General features: G+C 45.8%; 1 protein-coding gene across 1 annotated transcript; it reads left to right on the top strand.

The window, feature by feature from the left end:
* Positions 1–1,653: 1,653 nt before the first annotated feature.
* Positions 1,654–21,586, top strand: MFAP5 (microfibril associated protein 5). The gene is made up of 11 exons (XM_053936494.1): positions 1,654–1,722; positions 2,255–2,333; positions 10,714–10,855; positions 11,248–11,310; positions 14,009–14,056; positions 15,221–15,247; positions 17,497–17,532; positions 18,316–18,351; positions 19,075–19,162; positions 20,032–20,105; positions 20,681–21,586. The coding sequence occupies exons 4-11, from the start codon at positions 11,250–11,252 to the stop codon at positions 20,797–20,799; spliced, it is 489 nt and encodes a 162-aa protein (XP_053792469.1). The 5' UTR covers positions 1,654–1,722; positions 2,255–2,333; positions 10,714–10,855; positions 11,248–11,249; the 3' UTR covers positions 20,800–21,586.
* Positions 21,587–27,650: the final 6,064 nt, after the last annotated feature.

Genomic DNA, 27,650 nt, shown 5'->3' with positions numbered 1-27,650 from the left:
TGTATCTCTAGAACAATTTCCCATCATCTAGAAAATCAAGTGGGTTTGGAAAGAGTCTTGAGAGTTATTTGCCCTTTCTTGGAGAGGTAGAATGGAAGAAAGGGTCAATTTATTACTTAAAATGTACCCACCTAGGATGTGTCTACTGCTGCAGTAGCTTTTGAGTCCCTTTTTTTTAAGAGTTGTCACTGCAACTGAGTTGCATATAGATGTTATAGTTTTGTTTGTTTGTTTGTTTGTTTGTTTTTTTGCCAGTGAGGGCACGGTCTCTCCTGTTATCCATAAATCTATTCTCAGGACAAAATTCATACTATTTTATAGCACAAGAACGATATTGGACAGTGCCCTCAGTGTCAGTGGTCCAGAATATCAAGCTTCACCCTTTAGGGAAGAATTATATTCGTAGTATCAACAAGGAATGGATGCCTCTGAACACTAACAAATCCTGGCACCTTTCTTTTGAGATTTTTCCCATGCACTCTGTAATGCACAATGTAAGGACTGGTCCAAAGCCTTAATGTATGCAAAATCTGATTTCACGGTTGATTCCATGAAACATCTTTTGTCACTGAGTTCACTACAACTGCAAACCAGCTGTTTAGTCCTGAAGCCAAAGCCTGCAGGATATTATCCCATTATTCACATTGTAAAGTTTCATATACTGTCTCTGGTTGGGTGTATGACCTTGTGATGCAACAATGATGGAAAGTCCAGCCTGAAAATGTTGCTAAGCCTAATTATTTATACTCATTTTCCTGTGTGCTGACTGTGTGCTCCCCTGTGTCTTCAGTAGCTACTCATTTGGTCAGCTAAGTCTCATAGCGATGTTTCTGCTTCCCGCTTGAATGACTGAATGGTAAAAAAAAAAAAAAATGTATAAAGCAAGGTATAGGCCTGTGTTCACACATGAATGCTTGGGTTCACATATGAACACAGATGGTCCAATGAAGGGAAACAACTTCTGGCCTGTGTTTCAACAGGAAAATGGCCATATCATTCTTGTTTCATACCATGTAAAATGAGACTATGCCAAATGGTGCAAAATAATCTTTAATTTCATACAACCCCAGCTTCTCATTGGTTCTGCTGTTACACAAATTCCTGTTCTGAATTAACTAGTGTAAGATAGCAGAAAATGGAGAAACTACTGCTAACACAAAGGACTCCCAGCTAAGGGGGTCTGCAGAAAGTTCCAGGTTTCACTGACTCAGTCCCATACCATGCCCTCCAGAATTGACACCCCAGCTTGCAGGTGGGTCTGTCGCCCGTGTGCCTGAGTCCAAGGGGGTCATCGTGCCCATGTCTCTCCATAAACATGGTCCATTGTCCTACACACACGGGCTTCCCATGCCAGAGGCGGCCCTGCTCCCCACGTACAGCTCCATGCCCTGCTGCCCCCGGCACCGAGTGCCGAGCTGCTCCTCTGCCCCCGCGTTAGGGTGGGGACCAGCCCGGGGGGACTGCCCGCCGCTGCTGCCAGGACGAACACACCGAGCGGCAGCAAAGGGGTCGTGGTGGGGAGGCTGCGGGTCCAGCGCGGGAGGGTCCAGCCCCAGCCTCGCCTCCGCTGCCCACCCGCACCCGAGCGCGCATCCGCATCCTCTTTGCCCGTGTGCGGGCGCGGGCGGGCGGGGCGCTGCGGGCAGCGGTGGCGGCGCTGGTGGCGGCGGTGCCGAGGAGCCCAGCCTTGCCCGCGGCAGCCGGCTGCGACCGGCGGCGACGGTGAGGTCTCTGCCGCCGGGCTGGCTGCCAGCGCCGCCGTCCCGCCAGCGGCAGCGCGGGCCGGGCTCGGGAGTGCCCCGGCGTGGGGGAGCGGCGTGGGGGCAGAGGGGCTGGGGCAGCGCGGGTGCTGGGATGGAGAGCGGTCGTGGGCTGGAGGGGCGGCCGGTGCCGAACACACTGGTGGGGGGGGGGGGGCGCGACTGCCCGTTTCCTATGCCAAGCAGTGGGAAGGGAGCCAGCAGGCTACTGCAGGGGAAAAAATTCTTTTGCTGAAAATACTGGGACAAAATAACAGTGTCATGTTCATGTGGTGGAATAGAAGGAATGGGAACCCCCTTCTTCCCAGAATTTGAGACGAGTCTCAGGCTCAGGGTACAATCCTGACAGAAGAAAAGGGCTTGCAGGGGCATTGAGAGACCTTTCCTGACAGACAGCAACCGTTTGGGGACATAAGGGAGGAGTGCATGCATCTCATTGAATAGGTAACTTTGGAGAAGGTCAGAGGCTTCTGTTATCCTTATTCTGGGCACAGTTTGAGGACTGAGAGACACAAAGAAGCCCAGGCGGGCAGAGTTGCAGACAGAAACAAAGGAATGGATGAATAGCAGCTGGTAAGTTTCAAAGACTGGTATATATAACCAGCAGCTCCCAGTTCCACAAGACAGGAGTGCATTTCTCCCAATTAAGTTGCAGTTCTGCTGCAGGGAAACAGAGAACGGCACCGAGGAGTTGGACAGAAGGATGAATGCGCTTTCGATGGAAACACTCATTTGAAAGGAAAACACTGTCTGTATCTCTCTTCTCCAGCTATTTCTCTGTCTGCATTTCTCCTTTACCATCTTGAGAAAGTTCCTGCCTGCCTGCCTTTGTTTCCTGCTCCTTTACCTCTTTTTGACTCCTGTTTTGCCCTTTTCTGTCTCCTTCTCCATTGTCTTTTGATGAATGCTGTTGCAGCGATGACTTTGGATTTCAGTGCCTGTTGGGAAGGATCTGATGCAACCACAGGATGGCTATATCTCATAGGCACTTTGCTGCATTAAGTCTGATAAACATCTGCCCTCCGAGCTAAAGAGCTTCAGGCAGCAGGTTAAATGTCCTCGAGTTTATCCCAGTCGTGTTAGTGTTTTCCTTTTGTGTTCGGCAGCTCTGTCGCCGGAGCTGATGAGAGCTGGCAATCTTGGGGTTTTTTTCTCTCATTCGTGGGGAGCGGTTTCTTCTTTTTCTTCATCTAACTGATGCCCCCTCTCGCAGCTAGCAAGGGTGCTTACACACCCCGCTCCGCTTGCCTGCCTTGAGCCGATGGAGCTGATTAGGGGGCGGGCGCCTGCATCTCCAATTCTGGTCTCCCCTCGCAGGGTCCAGCGCCATGATGGGAGCAGTGCTCAGGAGGCTCCCTGCGGTGCCAGGAGACCCTTCCCCTTCCCTTCTCCTGCGCCAGGTGCTAAGGGAGCAGGGGGACAGAGGTGCCTCGCAGGGAGGCCAAAACTAGGTCAGTGTAGCTGGAAACCGCAGCTGGTGCACTGCGATGGGGGCGGAGAGCCAGCTGTAGCCAGAGGGGGATGAGTGGATGGCGAGAGGAGGATGAGTGGATGGCGGGAGGGGGAAGGGTCTCTCCTCGAAGTTGTAGGGCGGGACAGCGTTCTCCGGGCTGCTCGCATGCCTGCCAGCACCCCCGCCCCGCTCCCCATCCTCCCCAGCCCCGGTTCCCGCCGCCGGGCGCCCGCCGAGCCCCTTCCCTTCCCAGCTCTGCGCCTGCGAGTGGGCAGGGGAGAGGGAGAGGAAGGGAGGGAAGAAGGTAATGCTGGAAACGGAGAGATGGAGGAAAAATCTGGGCAATGAATGAGGAACAGATGGAGAAATGTATATTAAAAAAAAGAGAGAGAGAGAGAGAAGAGAAGCGTGAAAGGCAACAAAAAATGACAACTCATGTTTCAGCAGCACTTGCAATTGGTTCAGTGGGGAGGAGGTCATCTGCATTCCTCACAGTGCCCAGGCAAAAGGACGCATCCCCCTTGCCAAAATCCACAGGGCAATGCTGCAGCCAGACGCTGCAAGCTCCATCACCAGTAGCTTCGACCGCTCAGATGTACCTCGCTACCGCCCAGAGGTCATCCTGTTACCACCCTTCGGAGTGCAATGAAAGCCCATTTCAGTACAGTTTGCAGCATGCTTTGTTTGACCTTTTGAGTGTTTCTACATCTACACTGCCTCCTCTGTTACAGCTCCAAAGAAATCCAGATTGCCAAAGTTGTGTCCTTTTGTCGTTGCTGTACAACCAAAGCCTTCTTTTCTCTAGCTCCGACTTTCTCTCTTCCTCCCTTTCCCTATGTCGTTTCCATTTTCCCCGCCCGTCTCCCCTGCTGCCCAGTGCCAGCCTTGCCCCCACTGCCTGGTGCCTCCATCATTCCTGGGCTCACCAATCTGATCGGAGCCGTGCTGCCTGCAGAAACGCACGCTCTCCCAGCCATGCCCTCCCCATCCTCGTTTTCCAATCCCCCCTTCCTCTCTCCTAATCAGCCCCGTTACATCCTTCCTAGCCTGACGCTGGCAGCGTGTCTCCTCCCTCCTTCCCTCCCTCTCTCCTTCCCTTCCTTCCTCATCCCTCCCTCTCCTCTCCCTGCAGCTCTTCCCAGCCCTCGCTGCAGTGCAATCCATCACTCCCAGCAAGGTCCTCACACCAGGGGAGGGGGAAGCTTGGCTCCCTGTGAGGCTAGGGGTGGGTGGGCAGGGAGTGCAACTACCTCCTCCTTTGCTAGGAAGTGAGAAAAGCTCGCAGAATACAGACCCTTCTGGAACTGAGACCTCCCATCTGCTTTGAGCTATTTTATTTATTCATTTACTTATTTAGTCTCTTTGTTTTCAAAGAAAAATATGTTTCTGCCAACATTCCAGTGAGGGTGACTGAAAGGAAACCAAGGAGACAGAGAGAACGCCAGAGTCAGAAAAGCTTGTTCAGATAGAAGAACTGGGAGACAGCATTGAGGGGGAAGGGAAAAAGAAGAAAGAGGAGAGAGAAGAAAAGAAAGGAAGAGAGGAAGAGAGGAAGAAAGAGAGGAAGAAAGAGAGGAAGAAAGAGAGGAAGAAAGAGAGGAAGAAAGAGAGAAAGAGAGAAAGAGAGAAAGAGAGAAAGAGAGAAAGAAAGAGAGAAAGAAAGAGAGAAGAAAGAGAGAAAGAAAGAGAGAGAAAGAAAGAGAGAAAGAAAGAAAGAGAGAAAGAAAGAAAGAGAGAAAGAAAGAAAGAAAGAAAGAAAGAAAGAAAGAAAGAAAGAAAGAAAGAAGAAAGAAAGAAAGAAAGAAAGAAAGAAAGAAAAGAAAGAAAGAAAGAAAGAAAGAAAGAAAGAAAGAAAGAAAGAAAGAAAGAAAGAAAGAAAGAAAAGAAAGAAAGAAAGAAAGAAAGAAAGAAAGAAAGAAAGAAAGAAAGAAAGAAAGAAGAAAGAAAGAAAGAAAGAAAGAAAGAAAGAAAGAAAGAAAGAAAGAAAGAGGCATATACAGAAACAAACAAATAAATGCAGGAATAGGGGAAAAATATTAGATGCAGGAAAAAGAAAACATAGCAAAAAAAACCCAATAATGAAATTGGAGAGAAACCTGAGATGGCAGACATGGCAAGAAAACTCAAGGAGTAAACAATAAATAGCCAGAGGAGCCTGCTAAAAAGGTTATATTGATATTATTAAATAACATTTATATTTTATCAAACAAACACAGTGGGCTTTGATTTGAATGCAAATATTCTATACAGCTGCATGCAAATAAAATGTGAGGGGTTTTTTTTATTCTAAGAAAAATAACATAATGTGTAAATAGTCAAAGGTTTTTTCATAAGAAGATATGTATCAGGGCAGCTGCATCAATGGACAGAGTCAAGAAATTATTAGAATAGTACCAAAGTTGATTTTTCAGCTACCAGTGTTGACCTTTTACAGGTATGTTGTGAAGGTGCTGTTGATATTGATACAGAATAATCTATATTTGTTGCTGTTGCCATCTCTTTAAAGCTGAGGTGAGCTAAAGCAGTGCAGGCCTTTTACATGTACACATTTCACATTAGGACAGATTTTCATTAACATTGCTTGCCTTGACTTCAGTCTGCCATTGAATAGAATAGTGACTACACCTGGGGAAGGTCACAGGAAAATTCAGGTGACCTGGCTGAAGTCAGAAGTACCTACAGGAAACACAGTGATTTATAGAATGTGGTTGCAGTAATGCCCAAAATCTTTGTTCAGATTCCTATAATGTCCACTGTAGAATAAAACATAAATGAATATTTAAGTCAGACTTTACAGTCTCTGTGAAGGTATAGGAAATGGAGGGATGCAAACCTGAAAGTGGTGCTTCCTAATTTCCCCACAGTGTAAACTCTCATCAATCTGTCTGCTAACATATAACATAATTTGCATTTCTTCTACTCAGTACAACTTGTTCTTCTTTCTTAAATCCTTTCAGAAGCAGGGTGAGTGCTGTCAATGCTGACACAGAGAAGGACTTCAACAGTTTGAATATTTTGGATGTGGCCAGTTTAAAAAAGTCTTTGACAATAGATTTTTTATAAAGGTTATAGAATTTAAAGCAAATGGCTTTTAAAGTTGCCAGCTTTGCCCCCTTCACCAACGATGTTTGACAGCTTACAGGGTATCCTATTTTTAAATATAATTAATATAGTTTTGCTGACTTTGGACTGTTAGGGTAGACAAAACCACTAAAATCTGTTCCACCATGCAGGACTACTAAAAGACAATAAAATGATGTAAGAGTCTGGACTTTAAGTAAGACAGATACTGTATTGTTTGGAAGGCTCAGCTGTGACTTGATCTGTGCCAGAGCAGCTCTCTGAACCTGTCTGTGTCGGTGTAAGACACAGCTCTACTTCCCAGCAGTGACTTCTTCAGCCAGCTCTGGTTACTGCTCCAGGGCACAATTGCTGTGCTGCAACAGGAGGATTAATCCTGCTGGCTTTGCTCCAGGGTTTGTGATGTCCAGAAGAGATGGGAGAAGGGGAGAGGGAATCCATCATGTCCTTGCTATCATTTTCTTGTGTCTGCAGCCTCTTCTGTATATAAAATTGCACCAGTTGAGTTAAATATGGTGTTTCTATGTGCTCCAGAGTCTGTATGGACACACATAAGTGAGCCTGAAGGAGGGATTTATATGTTTGTTAAGCTTAGAGTGTTATGCATCCCCTGAGAGAACAGTTTTGGAAAAAGTTCCCTGAGAAAAGCCATATTTGAGCTCAGCTCCTTGGAGAAAGGAGAGGGTGGAGGAAAGGTAAAACAGCCAGGAAGAATCAACCCTGACAGTTCAAAGGATCAGAAAGGAAGGATCTTTGTGATAGTAAGAACTACAGAAAGAGCAGAGAAGGAAACCCCAAAGCACAACCAGTGAAGAAGGAAGGCCCTGACAACTCACCATAACCACCTTGGCCATGAGAAGCCTGAAGCACAGGGCCAAATCAACCAACCAAAGAGCAAAGAGCTCACTGATTTCCTCTTCTTGTGCTCAGCTCTTCACAATGGTGAATGGATATGAAGGAGCTGAGCCAGTATTTATTAGAGTTTCATGGACTACCTTAGTGTATTTTGTGACTGCAAGACTGCCTGCCCTCTAAGCACTGCCTTGTTGATTTGGAAATAAAGGGGGGAAGAATTCCTTATTTTTGTAGATGGGATAACAGAAAATATGACTATAAGTAAAAAAGAGACAAACTGTATGTCTAGGCTCCTGTACTTGTCAGCGTTCACTCTTCTACAATGTGATGAACATGTGAAGCTCACAAATTGGGGATAGATGGATCTGGCCTTTAACTCATGTCCCTTCCCACTGATGACCTCAGCAACACCAGTGGAGCAACTGCAGGATGGTATCAGACCTCAGGGATTAAAGGAGCCCATCAGCAGTGGGGTCCCAAGAAAACTCCTTTCAGCCCCAATTCACATGACTGCTAGAGCTGCATTATTGACACATGCATTCACAGATCTCACAGCAGTTCATTAATTTCTTATAATTTGGATGTAACTTAATGCCCTGTTACCATGAGGATATGTGAAGGCCAGGGAAACAAAGAGGAGAGGTAAAAGTCTCCAAGACCTTTGCAAATAGCATGCCCCAGGATCACTTAACTGTGTGTTCAGATGCAGTACTCTACAGGATGAAATGCACCGGGAGAATTTAATTTCCAGGAAGGCTGATTTTGTATCTCATCCAAAATATGCTACCATCACTACAGCATCCCAGATAAACATAATGGGATCAGTACCAACTGGAAAGAAGATAAGTTTTTGCTGAATCACTGTCGCTGCATCTGATCTTAGGTAAACACCTGCAGCCCTTGGGTCAGCACTTGAGGGAATATGTATATGGAAGTGTTTACTCTGTGAGTCACCCACGCCATTTACTGTGGCAAACAGATCTTTTTTGAACAGTTCTTCCCACCATACTGTGGCACTGATACCTTTTAAACTTTTAGAAAAGAGAGTGCTTTACCTTGAGTCATCAGCTGTAGATGTCCCCCGAGATACCCTGTGATGGAGGACAGCAGCATGCAAAGCAGAAAACAGCAACGTGAGTGAGAAGGGAACATGCAGAAGTATATGAAGTATTCATCTCTGCTGGCCATGAAGGGCATCCAGTAATCTTTGTCAATGTCATGAGCTGGGGGGTGTGGGGGGAGGGGGAGGAGGAAATCAAGATTATATTTCACAGAAAAACAAGCTGAACAGTTGCTAATGCAGTAGGCAGAAAAACAGGAGAGCTAAGAGGAGATGCTTCATACCGGATAGGCCTGCAGATGCAGCGCCACATCTCTTGGAGAATGGCCTTGGACTGCAAGAGAAAAAAGGGGCGCTCGCATGCCGGTGTGCTGCGGCTCCCTCCGGTGTCCACCGCGAGCAAGAGCAGCAGAACACCTCCAGCTATTTCTCTGCGGCTTCTCTGGTATGTAAAACACTGAACAGCTTCCCAGCCAGCAGTTCCATCACCAGCAGCATCGCCCCCATCCTCACCAAGCTCTCCAAATTGAGGGGTTTTGCTAGCACAAGGGATCTACCCGCACCAAGCAGCTGAGGGAGAATGTCTTCCAGTTTGAAAGAAAAATTTAAAACTCAAAAGCAATCAGCAGAAACCTCACCCAGTACTGGCTGTGGATCCTGTGCTCTGTGGGAGATGGTGGTACATCAACACACTGGTAGACAAAAACATTTGGCATCAATGAAAATTTCCAAATAAATGTGTTGAAAACTCACAAGGTCTTCAGGATGTTTTAGTCAGCCTGTTAAGCAGTAACAGCTCAAATGGCAACACAGAGGCACAGAGAAAAACAAAAGCCAAACCAAGGTGTGTGGAAAGTTGTCCAAACATACTGTTATGTGGACTTCCAGAAAAAGCCAAGGATATGAGACGATTTCTCAAATTGATGTGTGGTTATAACTTCCATCATATCCTTCTGTTTGTTTAATGACCTCTTGAGCTTTTCCAATGGACTGAGTTTTAGCCAGTCCTTGAAAGTGGAAATCGTGGTGTCTTGCTCCAGTGAAGGACAGGAATGGTGTTTGCGTTCAGAGGGCCATCCTGGTGAGCAGGTAAATGCTTGGCTTCCCCCAACCCCTGTGCACCTCTTCTGGTGTGGTCCACCACTAGTGCATCCTCCAGAAATCTTGAGAGGACCACAGATAAGAAGGAACAGTTGTTTTCCTCTTAAGCACTGCCAAAAACAATGTTCAGCCAACTCTCAGGTAAGAAATGTTGGCTTCAGTTACATCATGTGTGGGCAACATGGGTCTCGCGTGGCAGGGAGGACATAGCGAGCATTTCCTTAGTAACTGCGTATAAGGCATTATAGGATTTTATTTTCAGTTTGCAATTAGTTGAGAACAAATGAGAGTTACCAAGCTACCAGGATGAGCCTTAGGGGATACCGCTTTCCCTTACCAGGTTTCTCTCTTTCATTGCTGTATGAGGTAGGGAGTTGGGGTCATTTCCTAGCCTTCTCCTTGGCTCTAGGACTGAGATTGTGTCTTGAAGCTCATCCAGTGCCTCCCCAAACCCAGCAGAGTTGTTACAGAAGCAGTAAAGGGAAAAGGAGGCAGTGAAAGCAACAGGAGGAGGTTGGATCCAGGAGCTGTTGAAGGAAGAGCTAGGGGAAAGTGGCTATTCCAGTGGGACTTGTGGGGCTTGCACCTCCGTCAATCATAAAATGCACCGTGCTTGGAGGTACAGAGGAGTCAGGAGGATGGCAGTGAGGGTCCGGTCTCATTCGTCGTCTTCCTTCTCGGTTTGTGTCTCTCATTTTCCTACCTTTTTTTTTTTTTTTTTTTTTTTTTTTTTTATTGCCTGCCTTTCTCAGGCCAGAACGGCAGCGGCGCTGCAGGACGGGCCCCATGGCCAGTACCTGTTCCCGTTCCTTGTGCTCCCTGCCCGCCACGAGCCTGGTCCAGTGGTCCAGTGGGAAGCCCAGTCCCTCTATCCCGCCGGGAAGCGCCACCGAGGCAGCGGGGTGTCACCGCTGTCGCGGCCCGCCGATGTCCTCCTGCCAGCCCGTCTGCCCGCCGGCCCCGGCCCCGCCACCGGCCCCGCTCGATGCCGCGGGCAGCATCCGGGCGCGTCCTGCGGGAGAACGGGATGCGGGCTCCGCAGTGTCCCTGTGCCACAGGCAGCCAGGGAAACGGGGAAGAGGACCGGAGCGCTGGGGTGGGGACTGGCGGCAGCCGAGTCGGGAAACGTGGCTAGAGGTAGCGGCCTGAGGAGAAGCCGGGCTGCATAGAAGGGCAGGACGAAACGGGACACCAGGGCGTAATGCAGACCCAAGAATCCATCCCTGGTTCTGGGCCATCCTGGGGGAATGGGAGGAGCCCCTTCGGAGGACAATAAACTCTGGAATGAGGGTGTGGGCTGCTGCTCCTCGCTCCCCCCCCCCTCATTCCACATGCATGATGATACCATATCCCTCCATCTCGCTGGCTTCTTGGGGTTTTTCTCTTTTTTTCTCTTTTCCCAGAAATTGTATTTTTAAGACAACCAAAAGGAGAACGTGTTCTGGGTGTGGCTGCATGTTATTTACCCAATAGCCAAAGTGGGGGGGCGCCGAAGGGGAAAAGCAGAGCGTCTGCTGCTGAAGGGACTGGAAGCTGAGGGCTGCAGTAAGTGATGGGGACCCTATCTTTTCTTTCAGTGCTCCTCGAAATAACTGAAAAGTAGAAGAGAATAGAGGGAGAGAACGTGGGGGAAACTTTTCATTGCATGCTGAGGGTGTGTGTGGAGCAGGGCTTAACCATCTAAATGGGAAAAGAGATGGGGACTGGAGAAAGGAGATGGAAAAGAGGAACAAAGCAGGTGGTGTTATAAGTTCAGTCCAGAATGTTTCAGAAATACTTGGAAAACTGACCACATGAGGAGGGAGACAGGAGGGAGGCTGGGAAGACCAAATGGTCTTGAGAGAAAAATGGGTAAAACAAGCAAAGTTTCTGAGGTGTAGGGGAGGGTATACCAGTTCCTGCCTTAGCTTTCCTCTGTTCTCTCCTCCACTCCACAGGGATGAAGACCTCTGGAACCTGTATACTGTTTTGTGTCTTAACACTCTTCTTGTCCCCAGTTGGTGAGTCCTTACGCCCAGGGGAAGGATTTCTTCCCCATCTGGGCCCTGTGGAGTTTCCTACGCAGAATAATGTGCAATGATCTAAGGACAAAGACAAAGATATGTAGAGGGGTAGTGAAGGGGGAAGGACCGAACAGGAAAGGCAAGGTGGATATAGGATTGTAAGGAGAAAATTAGGAACTGGAAACAGTTTCCCATCTGTGACACTCTCCAGTAAGTACTGGGAGTCACAAGAGACAGAGGTCCACAGCTTCTACTGCAGGTATGTTTTAGTAAGCAAAACATCCAGATCAAGCTGAGAAGGAGGGTTAGGTATGCTTTGTGCTTACTGCTGTACCACTTGTGTATGCATGATCTGCAGGGCATTTCTCAGTGCTCTGCAAAATTTGTTCTGTCACAGTTGTGACACGTTTGCTGTCACTAGCAGTTCCTGCTCGAATGACCTCATTCCAAGCCATGCAACTGCTGGGAGGTTTTGTAGTATTAGTACAGCTGTTTTGAGAAACCTCACCTCTATAGTTCAGACCATTTTCTGCTTTTGGTGGTGGTGGTGGTTGTTATTCTGTTTTGTGTCTCCATTACTTTGTTTGCTTGGAGATACTTTGGCAAAAATTCAGATCGAATTTGTTTTTTTTTAAAAAAGCACAACAACGACAAAAAAGAATAAAACAAGAGGGCAGCATCAGACATTATAGTCAGAAGACTCAGGACAGATGTGAAAGATTAATTTCAGTGAATGGACAAAGCTTTGTCCAGGAAAGACTGTATGTAGGAAAGAGATGACTACCTATCACTTTTAAACTAGGTTATTCTAATACCCTCCTTGATCCTCCCCTCATGCTGAAACCTGATTCTGCTCCAAACAGCACTTTTGCCTTTAAAGGTGCACAATAAACAATGTCATGTTATGACTGTGAAGCAGAGAGGTGAGGCATCCAAGAGATGAGCTTATAGGTGGACTACAATTTGAAAGAGGAAAAAAAAAAAAAAAGGTTGTGGTTTTTATTGTACATGAAGGAAGCCTGAAAGGAATATTTCTTACTTTTGAGTATTTTGTTTTAGCACTTCTCTTTGGGTTTTTTTAACTTGGAAAATAACAGGAATCACCATCTGGTCTCTCATTGTTTCTTTTGATTTTGGGTAAGCTACATGTTTGGTGAGTTAAGGTTGCAGTTCTCGATCTCAAGGATGAATTTACTGCAGCTTGGATAAGAAAGTCCAGTTGTTTATAAGGCTTATTTATTGGGTACCATAGTAATTATGAATTGAAGGGATTGAAGGTTGGATAAGAAAATCACCCTCTTTGTGTCCTTGCCTCGTATGCAGAGATTTCACTTCACTTATGTCCTTTTGTTTTACAATTGAAATGGTTTTCTATTCAACCCCTAGGGGAAAACAAGATTCGTAATAGCTGACTTTTCAAAGTTAGAAAATGGGGAGGAGCCACCCTGTCTTTTCTATATGTCTCTTCAAATCCAGCACTGCTCGCTTCTGCAGTAGTTTCAGGATTTTCATTCTTCCTTTTGCATCAGTAACAAATGAGAAAGTGTTTCGCACCATTTTCTTCCCTACTTGTTAAAATTAAGAGATTAGCCAGAACAGGGGAAGTTTTGGGCTGTATTAAATTGTGTACTTAAGTTATTATGCATGGGTGGCCCTCCCTGGGTTAATCACCAGATAGCTGGGTGGGGAACAGAAGATCAGGGTCCAGCAACTCCTGTAATGCTGTAAACCAGGATTGTGTGAGGGTCCCAAGAGACCCTCTGCGGCCTGCAAGTAACTGCCCTTGGAATGTGGAAGAGCTATGACAAAAACTCCAGACCTGATAGTTTTTTACCCACACAGTGCTCCCACTAAAAGCAGAAAGCTGCAGGATCAGGTCACAGGACGTAGCGGGATGTACTGATTTTTGGGCTGGTCATGCACACATCCCTGCAGTGCCCCAGATCACTGGCTTTTTCCTGCCAACTCCTTCCTTCATCCCACCCCAGTTATGCAGACATTTCCCTCGTCTGTGGCTACAGGAAATATTTTCCTATTCCTGGCTGCTGTAAGGAAGCTGCTCTGTCACCCTTTATATTTAAACAAACAAACAGTCTAGCCCAGCTTCAATTTCTTCCATGTGGCATGCACAGCCAAGCCTTCATCATTCCCCTTCTCCAGTTTACCCAGAGGCTGAGAGGGGAAAGATTATCTGCTCTGTGCTCCATACCCAGGCTGGATGATTTGCCTAAGGAGCTATAAAACCTGCAGTCTGCTTTTTACTGTACCAATGACTCAATCTGTGCCCCTAAGTGAATAATTTCCATGACTCAGTTTCCTCTTTTATAAAATAGAGATAGGGATTTTGCTCAGCCTCCAGAGCAGGGAGGCCACATGGATTTTTTTTTTTCCAAAATGCATCAAAAGAGGTTTCAGAAGTGCAAAGTCTGGTAGCAGATCTGGAGGTATTTACTAACTTGTCCTGTGCCTAGCCATTGCCCCTGGTGGAAGCAACAGGGATAGGATCAGGACCCGCTGTATCCACGAGCCTTTAAACAGCAAATGCAGCCAGCAGTGGAGGCTGAGGCTGAGTAGAGAGCATTTCTCCCTTCAGCAGAGGGCAGTGGTGTCTCCCGGATAGATAAACATTAAAATTTTCCAAAGCCTGCAAACTATAAAAATCTGTCTTTCGTCATGCCCGTCTCTTCTTTTGCAGACTGGTTTCCATGGATGGTCAATGGGCAAGAACTGGAAAGTGCAACTGGTAAGTATTACAGGCATGCAAATGTGCTGAAGATTGCTCATGTGACCCAGTTGTCCTGTGGAGTTACAGCCTGTTTATTAGAAAATACTGTTCTTTGTTTCTTTGCCTCTGACATTGTGAGCTTACCTTTCAGTGAAGATTAAACAAGCCCTCCAAGACAACCTGCTAAGTGTTAACATGCTCTTTACAAATAATTCTCTAGTGAAGGGGTCCCAAACACTTTTCTGAAGGGTACAAAGTTATGTTCACAGTCAAATGTTGTAGGAGGTCCACAAAAGCTGGTACATCTTCAACCACAAGATGCTTGAGGAACTCTACTGCTGCTCAGAAAAATCCTAAGGAAAATAGTGCACAAATGGCATGGTGCTTTAGTAGTGAGGCCATTGGGAAAGGATATTGACTGATCTTCTTACTGGCTGTATTGTTGGGGGTGAATTGATTTATCCCTCTGGGCCTTAATCCATTTTTGCTACATGGTAAGATAAAGTGAATGTACATTTACATCATGCTTCAGCACCCAAAAGGACCACAAGAGCTTGCCTTTTCTTCAAACCTGAAGCCCCTGGCTAAGCCTACAGACATCTCTCAGCTATTACCCTATGATATGTAATATCTGCAGTTTCCCAGAAAACTATTCAGAAGCCAGCCCAAAACATGCCCTCCAAGCATCCTTTCCTTCATGCTTTACCTCTCTTCCACTCCCCCAGCTTTGCCATCAATTGCTTTCCAAAGAAACTAATCCACTGATGAATTTCTGCAGTCAAGGCTAGGTTTTGGAGTTGCCTCCCTCCTCCTCTGCCATGCGTGCCCTCAGTTGTCTGTCCCTAGTGCTGCCAGACCCCTCAGCACCTTCATTTCAGAAGTCTTTCTTTCCCATCAAGAAGCCAACAGCGGCCATATCTGAGAAGTTAAGATATGCCTCCAAAATACCCTGAGGGCTGATACAACATGTGCACTAAGAAATCCAGTCCCAGGCCAGCCACCAGAAAGAGGGAGTGGATACGGGCAGGTTGGGGGTAGTGTCTGATCATGTATTTGCTGGGGTGGATCCCACTGTCTCATGAGCCTGTGATGGCAGGAGAGGCAATTCAAGTTGGCTCTGGCTGGCTGTGTAGGGGACCATAAAGTAAAGAAAAGATTTTTCAAGGACATTCTCTTTTCCAGATGGAGTTACCCCCGACAGCAGCTCTGGTAAGCTCCAGTCTCTTGGCACCTTCATGCTTCTTTTTCCCTTTTCACCACTACTGCCTACACAGTTGCAGAAATTACCCATTATGCCCAGAAAGTCTTTGTCCCACTTTTGATGCGCAGCAGCGTTCTTCCAGCACTTATGGCTGTCTAGGACTCCTTTTTGTGCTCCACGCAGGGAGATGAATTTAGGGTGACTTAATGGTCTGTTCTCCAAGGAAATGCCAATCTCACTTAAAGTACCAGGGCTCCCTGAAGAGGTTTCTACTGCAGGAAGCCATGAAATGTAAATCTCACACATCCTTGGCTTCCAGAGAAGGTGTCAGGAACAAACAGACTAAATGATGAGGGTGAGAAATTGGACAGGTTCAAACTGGGACATAGGCTGTGTGTGCATGTCTGCTGACCAGTAGCAGATGTGCTTCAGTTCTCAGGAGACAGAGGTGCCAAAAATCCCCTGAAAGTAGTAGAGCAAACCCTGAGCATTGTTGGAGTGGGGAAGTGGAAATTCTGTTTTTTCAATACTGTCTGTCCCACTGTGCCTGCGGCTGTGTCACAGGGGGGCAGTAAAATGTCTGCAAAAGGAAGGGTAGATGGAGGACTTGGAAGATAAGCACTTAGAGCACACAGTGCTTAGAGAGTGCAGGAGAAGGACACAGAGCTGATGGGAGTGTAGGCAATTCCAGTAATGGGCAGTGGAGGAAAAGAGAAGCTCAAGGAGCCTCCCCATTTTTTCCAACCCCACTCTGAGTTCAAATCTGTTGCTACTGGCCTTGGGGATGGTTTCTCTCTCTGCTGGAGCAGTCTCTCAAACACATCCCTCTGAGGTGATGAAGACCAGGCAGGGCAGGGAGTGGCAAAACACATGTGGTCAATGCTATGGGTCAGAGAGAGGCAGCTATGCATGGCTGTTTCTGGGAAGTGTGCTCTGAGTGTATGGGAACTCATCTGAGAGTGATGTCTTGTTGTCTAGAACATCAGCTCCACAGTTTGTCCTCTGCCCTGACTCTGCTCATCAGCTGGCCACAGTATTTGTTGTGGGTCAGACTGCCATGAGACTGAGTCAAGAGGCCAGCTGGAAATGTAATTAGGATAATTGAAAACTGCAGATGAGTCGAGGGGCCAGCTAGGAATATAATTAAGACAGTAAAAGACTGCATATTTTAGTTAAGATCTTAAATAAGTTAAAGAGTTAAGTTAGAAATGTGGCTAGCAAGAATCATGTACTCTAGTTAAGTGTGACAAAGATATCAGGAAGTAAAGGTAGGAGTGACAGAGGATAGAGTATTGTAGAAGGGCAGAAACCATAAAACTAACCGGCCTCTAAGAATAATCGAACAAGAGAGGCTTGGATCATGACCAGCAGGTCAAAAAGTCCTGCCAACTGGATATAGGTGAAGAGTTCACTGTGTGGAAGACGGCTTTCTTCCTCCCATACGCCCACTCCCTTATTTCAAAATCCCACCGACCCAATTAAGAGGATACAATTGCCCAGCCATAATGGATATTCAGCTAATTATAATACGAATTATAATACAAAGTGGGCAGGTAATGATTATGTATTAAACATCCATAGATGTTTAAGACCCACTTAAATATGTAAAACCTTTCTTAGATAAATAGAGAGCAGGAGTCTGCAACTCCTTGACTCCTCACACATACATTTAGAAATTATTCTGCATGTAATAAACACCCTTCTTTTCAACTTCAATTAGTTGAAGAGTTTGTCCGTGCTTCAAGACAACACTGGAAGAGGAAAGCAGAAGCACAATATTGTTTCTACAAGATGCATGATCTTTGTGGTTGGGATGGCAGGTGAAAGCAACTGTGTTCAGCAAATGAGGCCTGACAGTCTGTAGGAAGGTAGATAGGACTTGGTGTCCAGACCAAACTGGTGGTGACTGACCTACATCTAAAGGTTAAGACTAAAAGTGAAGCCTTTACAGCAAATTTGGGCTTCAAAATGCTTACTATTGAGGGATTAAGCAAAACTCTTCACAAAGGATGTGCCATTGGGACCCATCCTTGCTCTGCAGCATCCTATCAGCTCTAGCACAACCAACATATTTGCAGGGAAAGCCTGCGGGTACTCTGACAAATCAGATAATAACAACACCATGACCAACATTGCCTATGAACCAGATGTGAGATGGCTACTAGTCTGGACTGGTAAGCCATCAGCAGAACACACTGGCAGGAGGAGAGAGACTGTAAGCTCAAACTGAGATCTTTCAGTACATCTCTTTTTCCAGGTACAGCTGCCACACCACCCGTGCTTCTTCCTCCTGGTGAGTTTATTCTCAGTCTGCAGCCGCATGTTGTGGACCTTCCTTCCCTCTCCTCACACAGTCCCTTACACACCTGGAATCCTGCCTTCTCTGACTGCTCCTAAGCCCTACACTACAAGAAGGATTCATTCTCTTTAACACATATGTTTTGTCTATGCTTCTGGCTAACACTATGGCACCTGAGCAGAAGCAGAAGTTCTCTGTAATTGCTCATAAGAACTTGCACCTGGCAGTCAGTTCTCTGAATTCCTTTCCAGTTCGTTACTAGGTAGATTATAAAATGTACTGGTTTGCTGTGGTACAGATGGTTTACTTTATCAGAGGGAATAACAAACCAACCTCTTTCTGACCCCTTGTCATGGACATTAAAGAACCAGCGGTGTTGAGATGCTGTTTCTTAAAGGTGTGTGTCACTGTTCTTATGAAGGGCAGTCACAAAGTCTTTCACCTCTTGACTCAATAAAGGGTAATTACAGCAGCTAAAGAAATTTACCTGACCTTTTAAGTCAGAATGTCCTTACAGTGTAATTTTGAACAGTAGTGGTAATGCCTTATGGGAAATTTTTAGGCAAATTTTTAGCATTGTTGACTGCATAGCTGGCACTAGACTCATATTGGATTTGTACCTTATGGTTTCATGTCAGTAACAATGAAATCTTTTTCCACCTTAGAAGTTACAATGGAAAGCTCTTGAAAGAATTTTCCAGATATTTGTTTTGATTAAGCTGATTTCTAGGAAGGAATCATGGTAACTAACTAACTTTGCTACCCTTTGTGTTCCAGTTCAGTCTGACAGCGAAACGACAACGTCTTCATCAGGTGTGTTTTAAGTTAGCTGCCTGCACCCTCTCCCAGACCCACTTTCACCCACCCTGTTAGCTCTCCAGAGAGGTTCTGACTGGGCACAGAGCTCTGTCTCCTGGAAAATTGCTTTAAATTGTATTTTGAGTTAGAAGTAACAGAGAATGATGGTGGTAGTGGAAGCTGAAGCCTTCTCCTGGGTGGCATGCCTGGGAAGGGAGGAGCTGGCAGATCAGCAGACCAGATACAGTGGGTCAATATTGTGTCAGTGTCAGTGGCCAAGACCTGGCATTTCAGAACGACATGCAAGAAAATACATTGTAGTTAGTTATAGGGTTGATTGTTCAGAAAACTAGGAACTAGATTTGTGTCCTGAAATGTGGTAATTGCACATCTATTAGAAACCCATGTCTTAAATATGCAACTAAAATTTAAATTTTGTTTATATGTGTCTGTCCCCTTTACAACGTGTGCCTTCTGTATTCTGGGTGTCCAGTGGGCTTGGTTTGCATTTCACTTAACTTTCCCTTCCTTTTGTCTTGCAAAGCAAGGGGATCAGGAATGGCTGCACTATTTTCCTCTTCTCTAAACCAGCTCCATCTCTCACATGAGAGCGACAATAGAGGCTGGGGTCTTCCCTAGAAGGCTGGAGGACTAGTGATTAGGTTATATCTGTGCCTGAATGAGTGCACCTGGCCATGATGCTGGATTGCACCTCCATGTTTGTGTGTGTGTTCTCAGACTGCCGTGAGGAAAAGTTCCCTTGCACGCGCCTGTACTCTGTTCACAAGCCGGTAAAGCAGTGTATCAGCTACCTCTGTGTTACAAGGTAAGAAACCAGCAGTCCCTAAGAAAAGCACTAGAAACTGCCCAGAAATGGTATGTCCAGTTCAGCAATTGTTCCCTTTGAAGACTAGAGGTTTTCTCTGGGAACCTCTTGGTGAGATAAATCCTATCCCCAGAGCGTCCTTTTAGGGTCATTATTTAAAACAGCACAATGGCTACAGTCTGTGCAGCACTAAGGAGCTGTAATGTGCCCTATATTGTAATCCTTATTTAAGGTATTTGGTCATTTATAGGGCCATGAAAATGATCAGAGGTATGGAGCACCTCTCCTACAGACAGGCAGAGAGAGCTGGGATTATTCAGCTTGGAGAAGATAAGGCTTCAGGGAGAACTCACTGCAGCCTGCAGTACCTAAAGGGGGCTTATTAAACAGACAGAGAGCAACATTTTACACGGGTAAATAGTGATAAGACAAGGGGGAATGGTTTTAAACTGAAAGAAGAGAGATTTAGATTTGTTGTCAGGAAGAAATTCTTTACTCAGAGGGCGATGAGGCACTGGCACAGATTTCCCAGGGAAGTTCTCAATGCCCTATCTTTGGGAGTGTTCAAGGCAAGGTCTGATGTGGGGCCTTGAGCAACCGGATCCAATGGGTGACGTTCCTGCCCAAGGAAGTGAGTTTGGAGGTGATCTTCAAGGTCCTTTCCAACCCAAGCCTTTCTAGGATTCTAAGATTTCATGAAGTCTTTACGAAGATTACTTTGCTATTGAGAAGCCTTATTCTTGGCTAAGAAATCATAAAAAATTAGGATTTGCCTGCTCACTAGTGAATATACATGTTTATTCCCTGTTCCCCTTTTTTGTTTCTTTGTGTCCCTGTGCCTTCCACTGCTGATCCCGGTGATCCCACAGCGTGCGTCGCATGTACGTAATAAACAAGGAGGTGTGCACTCGCATTGTCTGCAAGGAGAATGAGGTCATGCAAGGTGAGCGGTATCACAGGCTAGCCTAGAAGGATAGCTGCAGCCATCTGATAGAGTCTCCAAGCTAACTAGTTGGCTTAGACCCTGATCCACATGCAGTAGCTTCCCTGGACTTTGAAAGAGCTCTGATACAATGCAGTCTTGGACATAATACACATGCCATGATAAAAAAAAAAGCTGGGAAGTAGATATTGTGCTACTAAAAAATATGATAGCTCTCTATTCCTCGATCTTGATCATGGTCTAGTAGTCCCAGACACACCCTTACTCAAAGTTGTACTCCTTTGAGGTTAAAGAGTAAATCTCAGTATTTCTGTTCATGAATAGAAGCAGGATCCAGTCTGGATTTTTTATGCAAAATACAGGTGGTTTTAATATGTAATGTACATGCATAAAGCCAGAAGGAAATTCATAAAAGCCTAAGGACTTGCTTTGCTTGCCTCATATATATGAGGATTGAGCAGTTTCAAGAGTTTCTGTAGATGTAGTGAACGATGTACCTCTCACTATTCTGCTGGAGAAGAATTTGAAGGAAACTTTGATTATCTGTCAGCCTGTGTGTGTCTGCTTGTCTTCAGATGAGATCTGTCGCCAGCTGGCTGGCCTTCCTCCTCGACGTCTCCGCCGATCCGGGCAGCCCCTGCCTCTCCCTTGCAGACAGCTCCTGGAGCAACAGCGCAGGCCTGATGCTCTGTGAGCTACCAACAGTAGGAGAGGAAAAGGAAGAGAGAGAAGTCATCATCCACTACCTACAGTCCAAGACAAGTGCTTCTTGTTTGTGATTCCCCCATTATTTCCTTGCTTCTATGCCTTCTTCTACATCTTCTTCTTCAGGTGCTTCAGGGCCCAGACTACCCTCTCTGCCAATCTGTCATGGTAGCTGTTGTCATCTTTATAATCTATTGCTGGGGATAGAGGACTCTCCCCTCTTTTCTCTCATACTCTGCCTGGCAGGCTGTGAGCTGCTCATTTCCCAGAGATCCTTATAAATGTGCTGCACCTTCTCTTGTTTTGCCCCTGGAGAGAGCCAGAAATGGGGACAGGATGAAGGACTCCCCAATGGTAGAGGTGTCCTAAGCTGCATCTCATCTCACCTTCATGCCCTAGGACTCCTGTCCTAGATTTTTTGCCTGGCATCAGCATGAGCTCAGATGTGGTTGGTCAGCCTGAGCTTCTCTGATTCTCCCGAGCCACTGAGTTTGTTGTGTGATAGCATGTTCTCCTCCTTGTGCCTGCTGGCCTCAGGGAAGCGACAGAACTGGGAGATGAGCTGTCCTGAAGCCAAGGCACCTCTCCCTTGATGGAAATAGATAATTTATAACTACCTCTGGGAAGTTTTTGTCTCAAGCCCATTGCCTCCTTCACAGACATCTCCTACCAAAAGGAAAAATTACGGATTTAGTATGGCATTATATTTTTCTCAAAAATATTATGTTGGATCAGAGTGCTGCCTCTTCTACTCCTCCTCTCCTCTCCTCTCCTCTCCTCTCCTCTCCTCTCCTCTCCTCTCCTCTCTCCTCTCCTCTCCTCTCCTCTCCTCTCCTCTCCTCTCCTCTCCTCTCCTCTCCTCTCCTCTCCTCTCCTCTCCTCTCCTCTCCTCTCCTCTCCTCTCCTCTCCTCTCCTCTCCTCTCCTCTCCTCTCCTCTCCTCTCCTCTCCTCTCTCCTCTCCTCTCCTCTCCTCTCCTCTCCTCTCCTCTCCTCTCCTCTCCTCTCCTCTCCTCTCCTCTCCTCTCCTCTCCTCTCCTCTCCTCTCCTCTCCTCTCCTCTCCTCTCCTCTCCTCTCCTCTCCTCTCCTCTCCTCCCCCTTGTTCTTGTCCCTCCCTTCCCACTGAAGACATCTCTTGATGCCCATTCCAGGCAAGTTTCAGGGAGCAGTAATTACAGCTGCCTCCACTCCTAAGCCAAAGAAAGCCCATGAAGAACCTGTGTGACCTGACATTACTGAGACCTTGCAATGAATTATCCTGTCTTGGTGCCTTGTCTTGGTCTGGCTACCTCCACACTCTCCAGTTGCTGTGTCTGCTTTCAATCTTCAGTTGAGTTCCTACCTCCTGACCTGGAAGCTCCTGCACAAAGCAGAAAGGTGTTGCAAATTTGAATTGGATGTGAGAGCAGAATCATTATCTGGGATTGCTGTTTACCTGGGACCTGGAATTTTCCTGCAGAATCTCTGACTGTGCTGATGTGCACAGAGCCAGGTGCTGATGGGGAAGGTAAACATATCTGCAGGTATAAGTGCTTATACAGGCCAGCCTGGGCAGAAGAATTCACTGTGGCAGCACTGGATGTCTGGTCTGCTCAAGGACTTATAGATATATGGAGAACATTTCCAGCTATATGGGCAGTTTTCATTATGAGACCAGGTAGGGTAAGTGGGGAAGAGCAGTCTGAATTGTATTAATCACTCCATGTGACTCTTAGTGGCATGATTCTGTGGGGCACCAGAGGATCAGCAAGACCCTGTCTCTAGGATCTCTGTGTTGTTCCCGAGTAACTGGAAGCCAGTTTGCTAGATTTGGCATTCACTCCCCTCACATCATCTGCTGAGCCATTCAGTCTTGCAAGAGCACTGCCCTGTTGCACCAAGCCAGGGTCACACAGTGCTGGGGACAGTTTGCTGCACAGAGGCAGATGTCTCAGAAAAAGAGCAAACCAACTAGTGTAGGACCATCTCACCAGGACCTGCATTTCTGCTGTATGCAGCAAGAAGCTGGTTACATCTTCTGTGTAGGGGAAGACACCCTGTGCAGACAGATTCCATATGAGGTCAAAATTAGCCCTAGATGGGCTAAATCTTTCTATAGTTATCCACTATACAGGAGAAAGAATTCCAAATCACACAGTGACTAGAATTTTGTCCTACATATAGGAGCACTGCACTGCTACTCAGAGGATGATGCTCCTCTCGAGTACTCCAGGCTCATGAGTATGAAGGAGGGATTTCTTTGTACTGAGCGGGTGCACATTTCTGTAGAGAGGAGGGTACTGAGAACTTGATCTCAAAGACATTCAAGCCATTGGCAGCCACTGGCTTCCATGCCACAGGGCACCTGTGAAAATTGCCTGTGTGGAGGAAGGTAGGATGGAGATGGATCTTGGAAATTGGACTAGGTCAAGTCTGTTCTCTGTATTTAGAGGTGAATATTCATCGCTATAGATACGTAACTGGGTAATGTAGCTACTGTACAGCATATAGAAATTTAACTTTCATACAGGTTGGGAAGTGGTTAGAAACCTTTCTGTTGCTTGCTTTCAGCAGGGACAGGAAGAGGTGCTCCTGTCCAGGAGAACACTGATTTAATGCTAGAGTCTATATAATCCATATTAAAAGAAAATTTATTTCCTGTTATTCTTGGCAACTCTCATGTGTTTGTGTTTATTTGTCTCTTGCTGTATTTCCTCCAGATTTGAGGGGAGACTTGATTGCATATTGAATCTATCATTTAAAACCTTTTACTCCCTGCTAGCCTAGTTCTCTGCTGTCACCCTCCCACCCTCCTCTCACTCATGAATCACAGGTCTTCCTGGGAACTCTTTTTTTTTCCTAGAGAAACATAATATTTTCTCCAGCATTTTTTTTACCTTGGATAGCTGTGCTAGATTTTTCTGACAATTGGTAGCTGCTAAACACAGGGATAACTCCTCCCAGCACATGAAATTTGTGCTGAGGACACATCTTTTTACTGTGCACATGCCATGACTTTCTGGTGGAGAATTAACATCTCCAAATAAAATGGCAAGATGACTGAAGTAAGAGAAAAGATGTAATAAATATCACATCAGTAGAGAAGAACTTGTTCACTGCAACCATTTAACTCAATAATGGGAATAACTGAGACACCACATTAAAAATTACATATCTAGGTCAAAAGGATTAGGACAATGTCCTTTTCATTGATTTTCTGATTTTTTCATAGTTTCATCAGGCATTGGCTGTACATCATATTTTGGTTGAAAAGATGAAGCACTAAGACATGGGGGACTCTGGGACTCTGAGCCGTGTCTTCATGTGCAAGCAGTCAAGTCTGCATTTAGATGGTATTTCTAGAACAAAAGTGGCTGTGGGCCAAATTACCCATTAAGCTGCCTCTGAGAGTGCTCCATAGATCTTCAGGACTAAACCACACAATGCAGGTTATTGCACGACACTCTCCTCTACTTCCCTTCCTGCTGAAGCTGTGGTGTGCTGATCTCGGACTGCTGTAATGCGTACAGCCTCAGCCCCAGTGGCTGGAAGCACTGCCCCCACCTGCACAGGTCAGACCCTGCTCTGTCTCATAAACTCAGCCTTTGCAGTGCTCCTGCACTGGCACTTTCCCCTGGCTGTGTGAGCCAAGCACAACATATGCCATCAGCTGTTTGTAATTCAGCTTATTCTTCCTTTTCCCTTACACTAGAGTCAGCCCACACTTCATTGGCACTTGTCCCATACCCAGATTTATCTCCCCTGCCACTCCAACCTAAATTGCCATGATATCTGGACATCACTTTCTCTTGCAAGCCAGGGAAGTGGTTTTAAACACACCTCCAAGTAGGTGTGCTGCTCGTACAGTTGGGCTAGCCACAAAGAAAGCTGACAGAGACCTGTTTTTAGAAGCATGATTCTGCATTTGTGGCTGATTTTCACAACCTCTCCTGACCTGGAGCAGGAGTTAGATGCCCTGCAGTCACTTCCTCCACAATGGCTGTTCCTTCTCCTCTTGCTGTCACAGCTCCCCGGTACCCATCTGTGTGTCCAGTTTGAAGGCTGCTGGTTAAAGCCAGTGCTCTGATGTCTGCTTGCCAGTGAAGCAGTGCCTCACTGCTGGGCATGTGGAGCTAACAAGCACAGGAAGGCTGTTGAAGCAGCTGACACGTCATCTAGAAGCTCCTGAAAGTTGTTGCCTGAATCCTGTCTGCAAGAACCCCAGCATGATCAAAGAGCGTTGACATTGGGCATCTCAGCCTGGAAGGATCCCTCAGGGATGTACTGCTGGCTGCCCTGTGGGCTTGTCCTTCACAGAGGGGACTGGTCCTTGCCACCTACCCAAAAAGAGCTCCTCTACTTGACAAGGAATAGCTGGGTTGACACCAAAAGGGATTTTAGCTTTAATTTAAAAAAAAAAATTGTTTGGGTATTTTTTTTTCCAGAGGTATAGAAGTACACAGTCCTGTAGTATTGACCCATGACACCACATGGTGACATTGTTTGACAGTGTACATTTATCCAATTGTGTGCAGCTCCTTGACTGGGGCACAGGAAATCTGAATTCCAGTTCTGAATCTCTTCACCTCCTGCTCTCTGATCTTTAGCACATTGCTTTTTTTATCTCTGTTCCTGCCATCCTTAGAACCTGTAATGAAGCAAGCTGGAATAAACTCCCACAAAATAGAAAGCTGGATTTTAGTCCATTAAAAAAGTTAGTTAAAAATGTGTGGGGAATACCACAAAGATATTTGATTGTCTAGTTTTGCTACTAATGTAAATTATTCTTTCAAATAAAAACATGTTCAATAATGTGAATTAGATCAGTTAAAATACAAACAGCATGTGCTTGTTGCTAGTATGCTGAAGTATATTTAAAAAGTGAATTGTGAAAAGCATTCTATTCATTTGATGAATAAATTATCTATCAGAATGCAGTTTGGGCCATTTTACTAAGGTTGTAATTTCCACACAAATGCAGCTAGTCACAAATTAGCAAAAAGGTGTGATAGAGAAGCATATGTGATTCAATGTGTCTAATTAATAAGACATGTCAGATCTCACATGCTTAAATATAAGAATAAATGTAGGTTAAGCTGTGCATTTTTAAAATAAATGTGCATATTGATATAGTATATGTTCTCACTTAAGATCACAGATAAAATTACATTGAAAGTCAACGTGTAGAGCTAACTTCAAAGCTTCTCAGATTGCTCAGAGCCTTGTCCAAGTGAATTTTGAAAAATTCAGCAGGGAATGGAGAATCTGCAACTTGTTCTCATATTGTACCATGCTTAAGATGGAGAAGAGTTTCCTGATGTCAAATCAGAAATTCCTTTATTGCATCTTTCATCTGCTGCGTCTGTTCTGTTTGCTGTGCATCTCTGAGCAAACTCTGTCTCCCCTACAATATTGCTGCAGTCAACTGAAGAAAATAACAAGAAGAAACTTTTAATTAATATGAAGCACAACTTTTATTGCAAAACAAGGCATTAAAACAATTGAAATATATTCTCTTCCTTTGGGGTAATTGTGTTAAAAAATGCAAAACATGACCAAAAAAATCAGTGGTTCAATTAAAGGATTTGCAGGCTGTGTCCCTGCAGCAGACCACTTTTTCTATGCTCACACAGCATCTACTTATTGTGCACCACCTTCTCACTCTGAGGTCACTTTCAATTTCTCTGCCTTGGGTTTGGTAGCCTTGGGTCTCACTGTTTTGCCCTTAGCTGGATCTTTGCCTCTTTTGATCTGTCAGTTTTCATATCCTGTAGCTATTTCTTGGCCATCTTGACTTTCCTTGGGACTTTCTTCACAGCCAGAGCTAATCAGGGCTCCTTGGCAGCGCCAGTCAAGAGCCAGGTGGGTTTTGGCCTTTGCTGCCTTTCTTGGCACCTTCAAAAGTGTTTCTTTTCCGCCTCGTGCAGTGAGTGTAGTTGCTCCTGAGATTCTCCGTGCTGTGGTTAATTTCTCATTAGCCCTGCTTGAGCCCAGCACTGTCATCACACACTGTCTCTTTTGGTTCCACTGTCCATCAGCTGCTCTCTTTGTAGTCACTCATCGGTTCAGCTTAGGAAAGGCGTCTGAACTCCTCGTAGTCTCTGCAAACCTCTTTGCCATTTCTGTTCCCTGAAAGTCCCCAGGGGCACTGCTTCACAGTAGATTTTTGCCTCTCCAATCTAAAAGGTTTGCTTGTTCCCTGTTTTCCAAATTGGAACAAGACCAAGTTAGCCACCCTTAAGTAAATTTGCCTGTGCCTTACCTGTACCTGCACAAAAATTATAGAAGAGAGAAGTGGATCTGATGTCCCCATGTTGAGCACAGACTGGGCAAAATGAAATTCCCTGGCTGCGTATGTGAGTGCAAGATCAAGAGATGCTCATGAGGACTTCCAGACAAGGAAACCTTGTACAGCTGCAAGGTACTCAGCACACGACTGACAGCCAAGGAACATCCAACACGCGATTTCTTACTGAACTCCCAAGACTTCTGTCTCAGTCTCTCCAACAAAGTACTTCTCCAAAGACAACAGGGAAGTTAAAATCAGGATTTACCACCCAGGCCCCAGGTGCAAGCTCCTTTTGCACTGAGTAGCACGAGCTGCAGAACTGCACAAACACGAGCTAATCACAGGCAACACTGGTTTGCAAAACCATAACCACAGCTAGAAGGTGAGCCTCATTGTGAAAAACAGCAGTACAAAACCGAGTTTCTCCCTGTGGCTAGCAGATGATTGCAGAGATATGGAGCCAGTGACTTCCATTGAGGAGGGGGAAAATCTGATTTGAAACAGGGTGTGGGGTGCCCAGACCAGGGGGCTGAGCTGTAGGAGAGTGCAGTAACACTGGAACAGAGCCTGCAG

This window comes from Vidua chalybeata, chromosome 2 (assembly GCF_026979565.1).
Source record: "Vidua chalybeata isolate OUT-0048 chromosome 2, bVidCha1 merged haplotype, whole genome shotgun sequence".
Lineage (NCBI taxonomy): Eukaryota > Metazoa > Chordata > Aves > Passeriformes > Viduidae > Vidua > Vidua chalybeata.
Note: the sequence above shows the minus strand (reverse complement) of the source record. Positions and strands in the feature narration are given on the sequence as shown.

Coding starts and splice junctions, on each gene's coding strand:
- MFAP5 (XM_053936494.1), top strand. CDS start 11,250: ATGAAGACCTCTGGAACCTGTATACTGTTTTGTGTCTTAACACTCTTC. Junction 15,248..17,496: donor TACCCCCGACAGCAGCTCTG/GTAAGCTCCAGT, acceptor CTCTTTTTCCAG/GTACAGCTGCCACACCACCC. Junction 19,163..20,031: donor AGCTACCTCTGTGTTACAAG/GTAAGAAACCAG, acceptor GTGATCCCACAG/CGTGCGTCGCATGTACGTAA.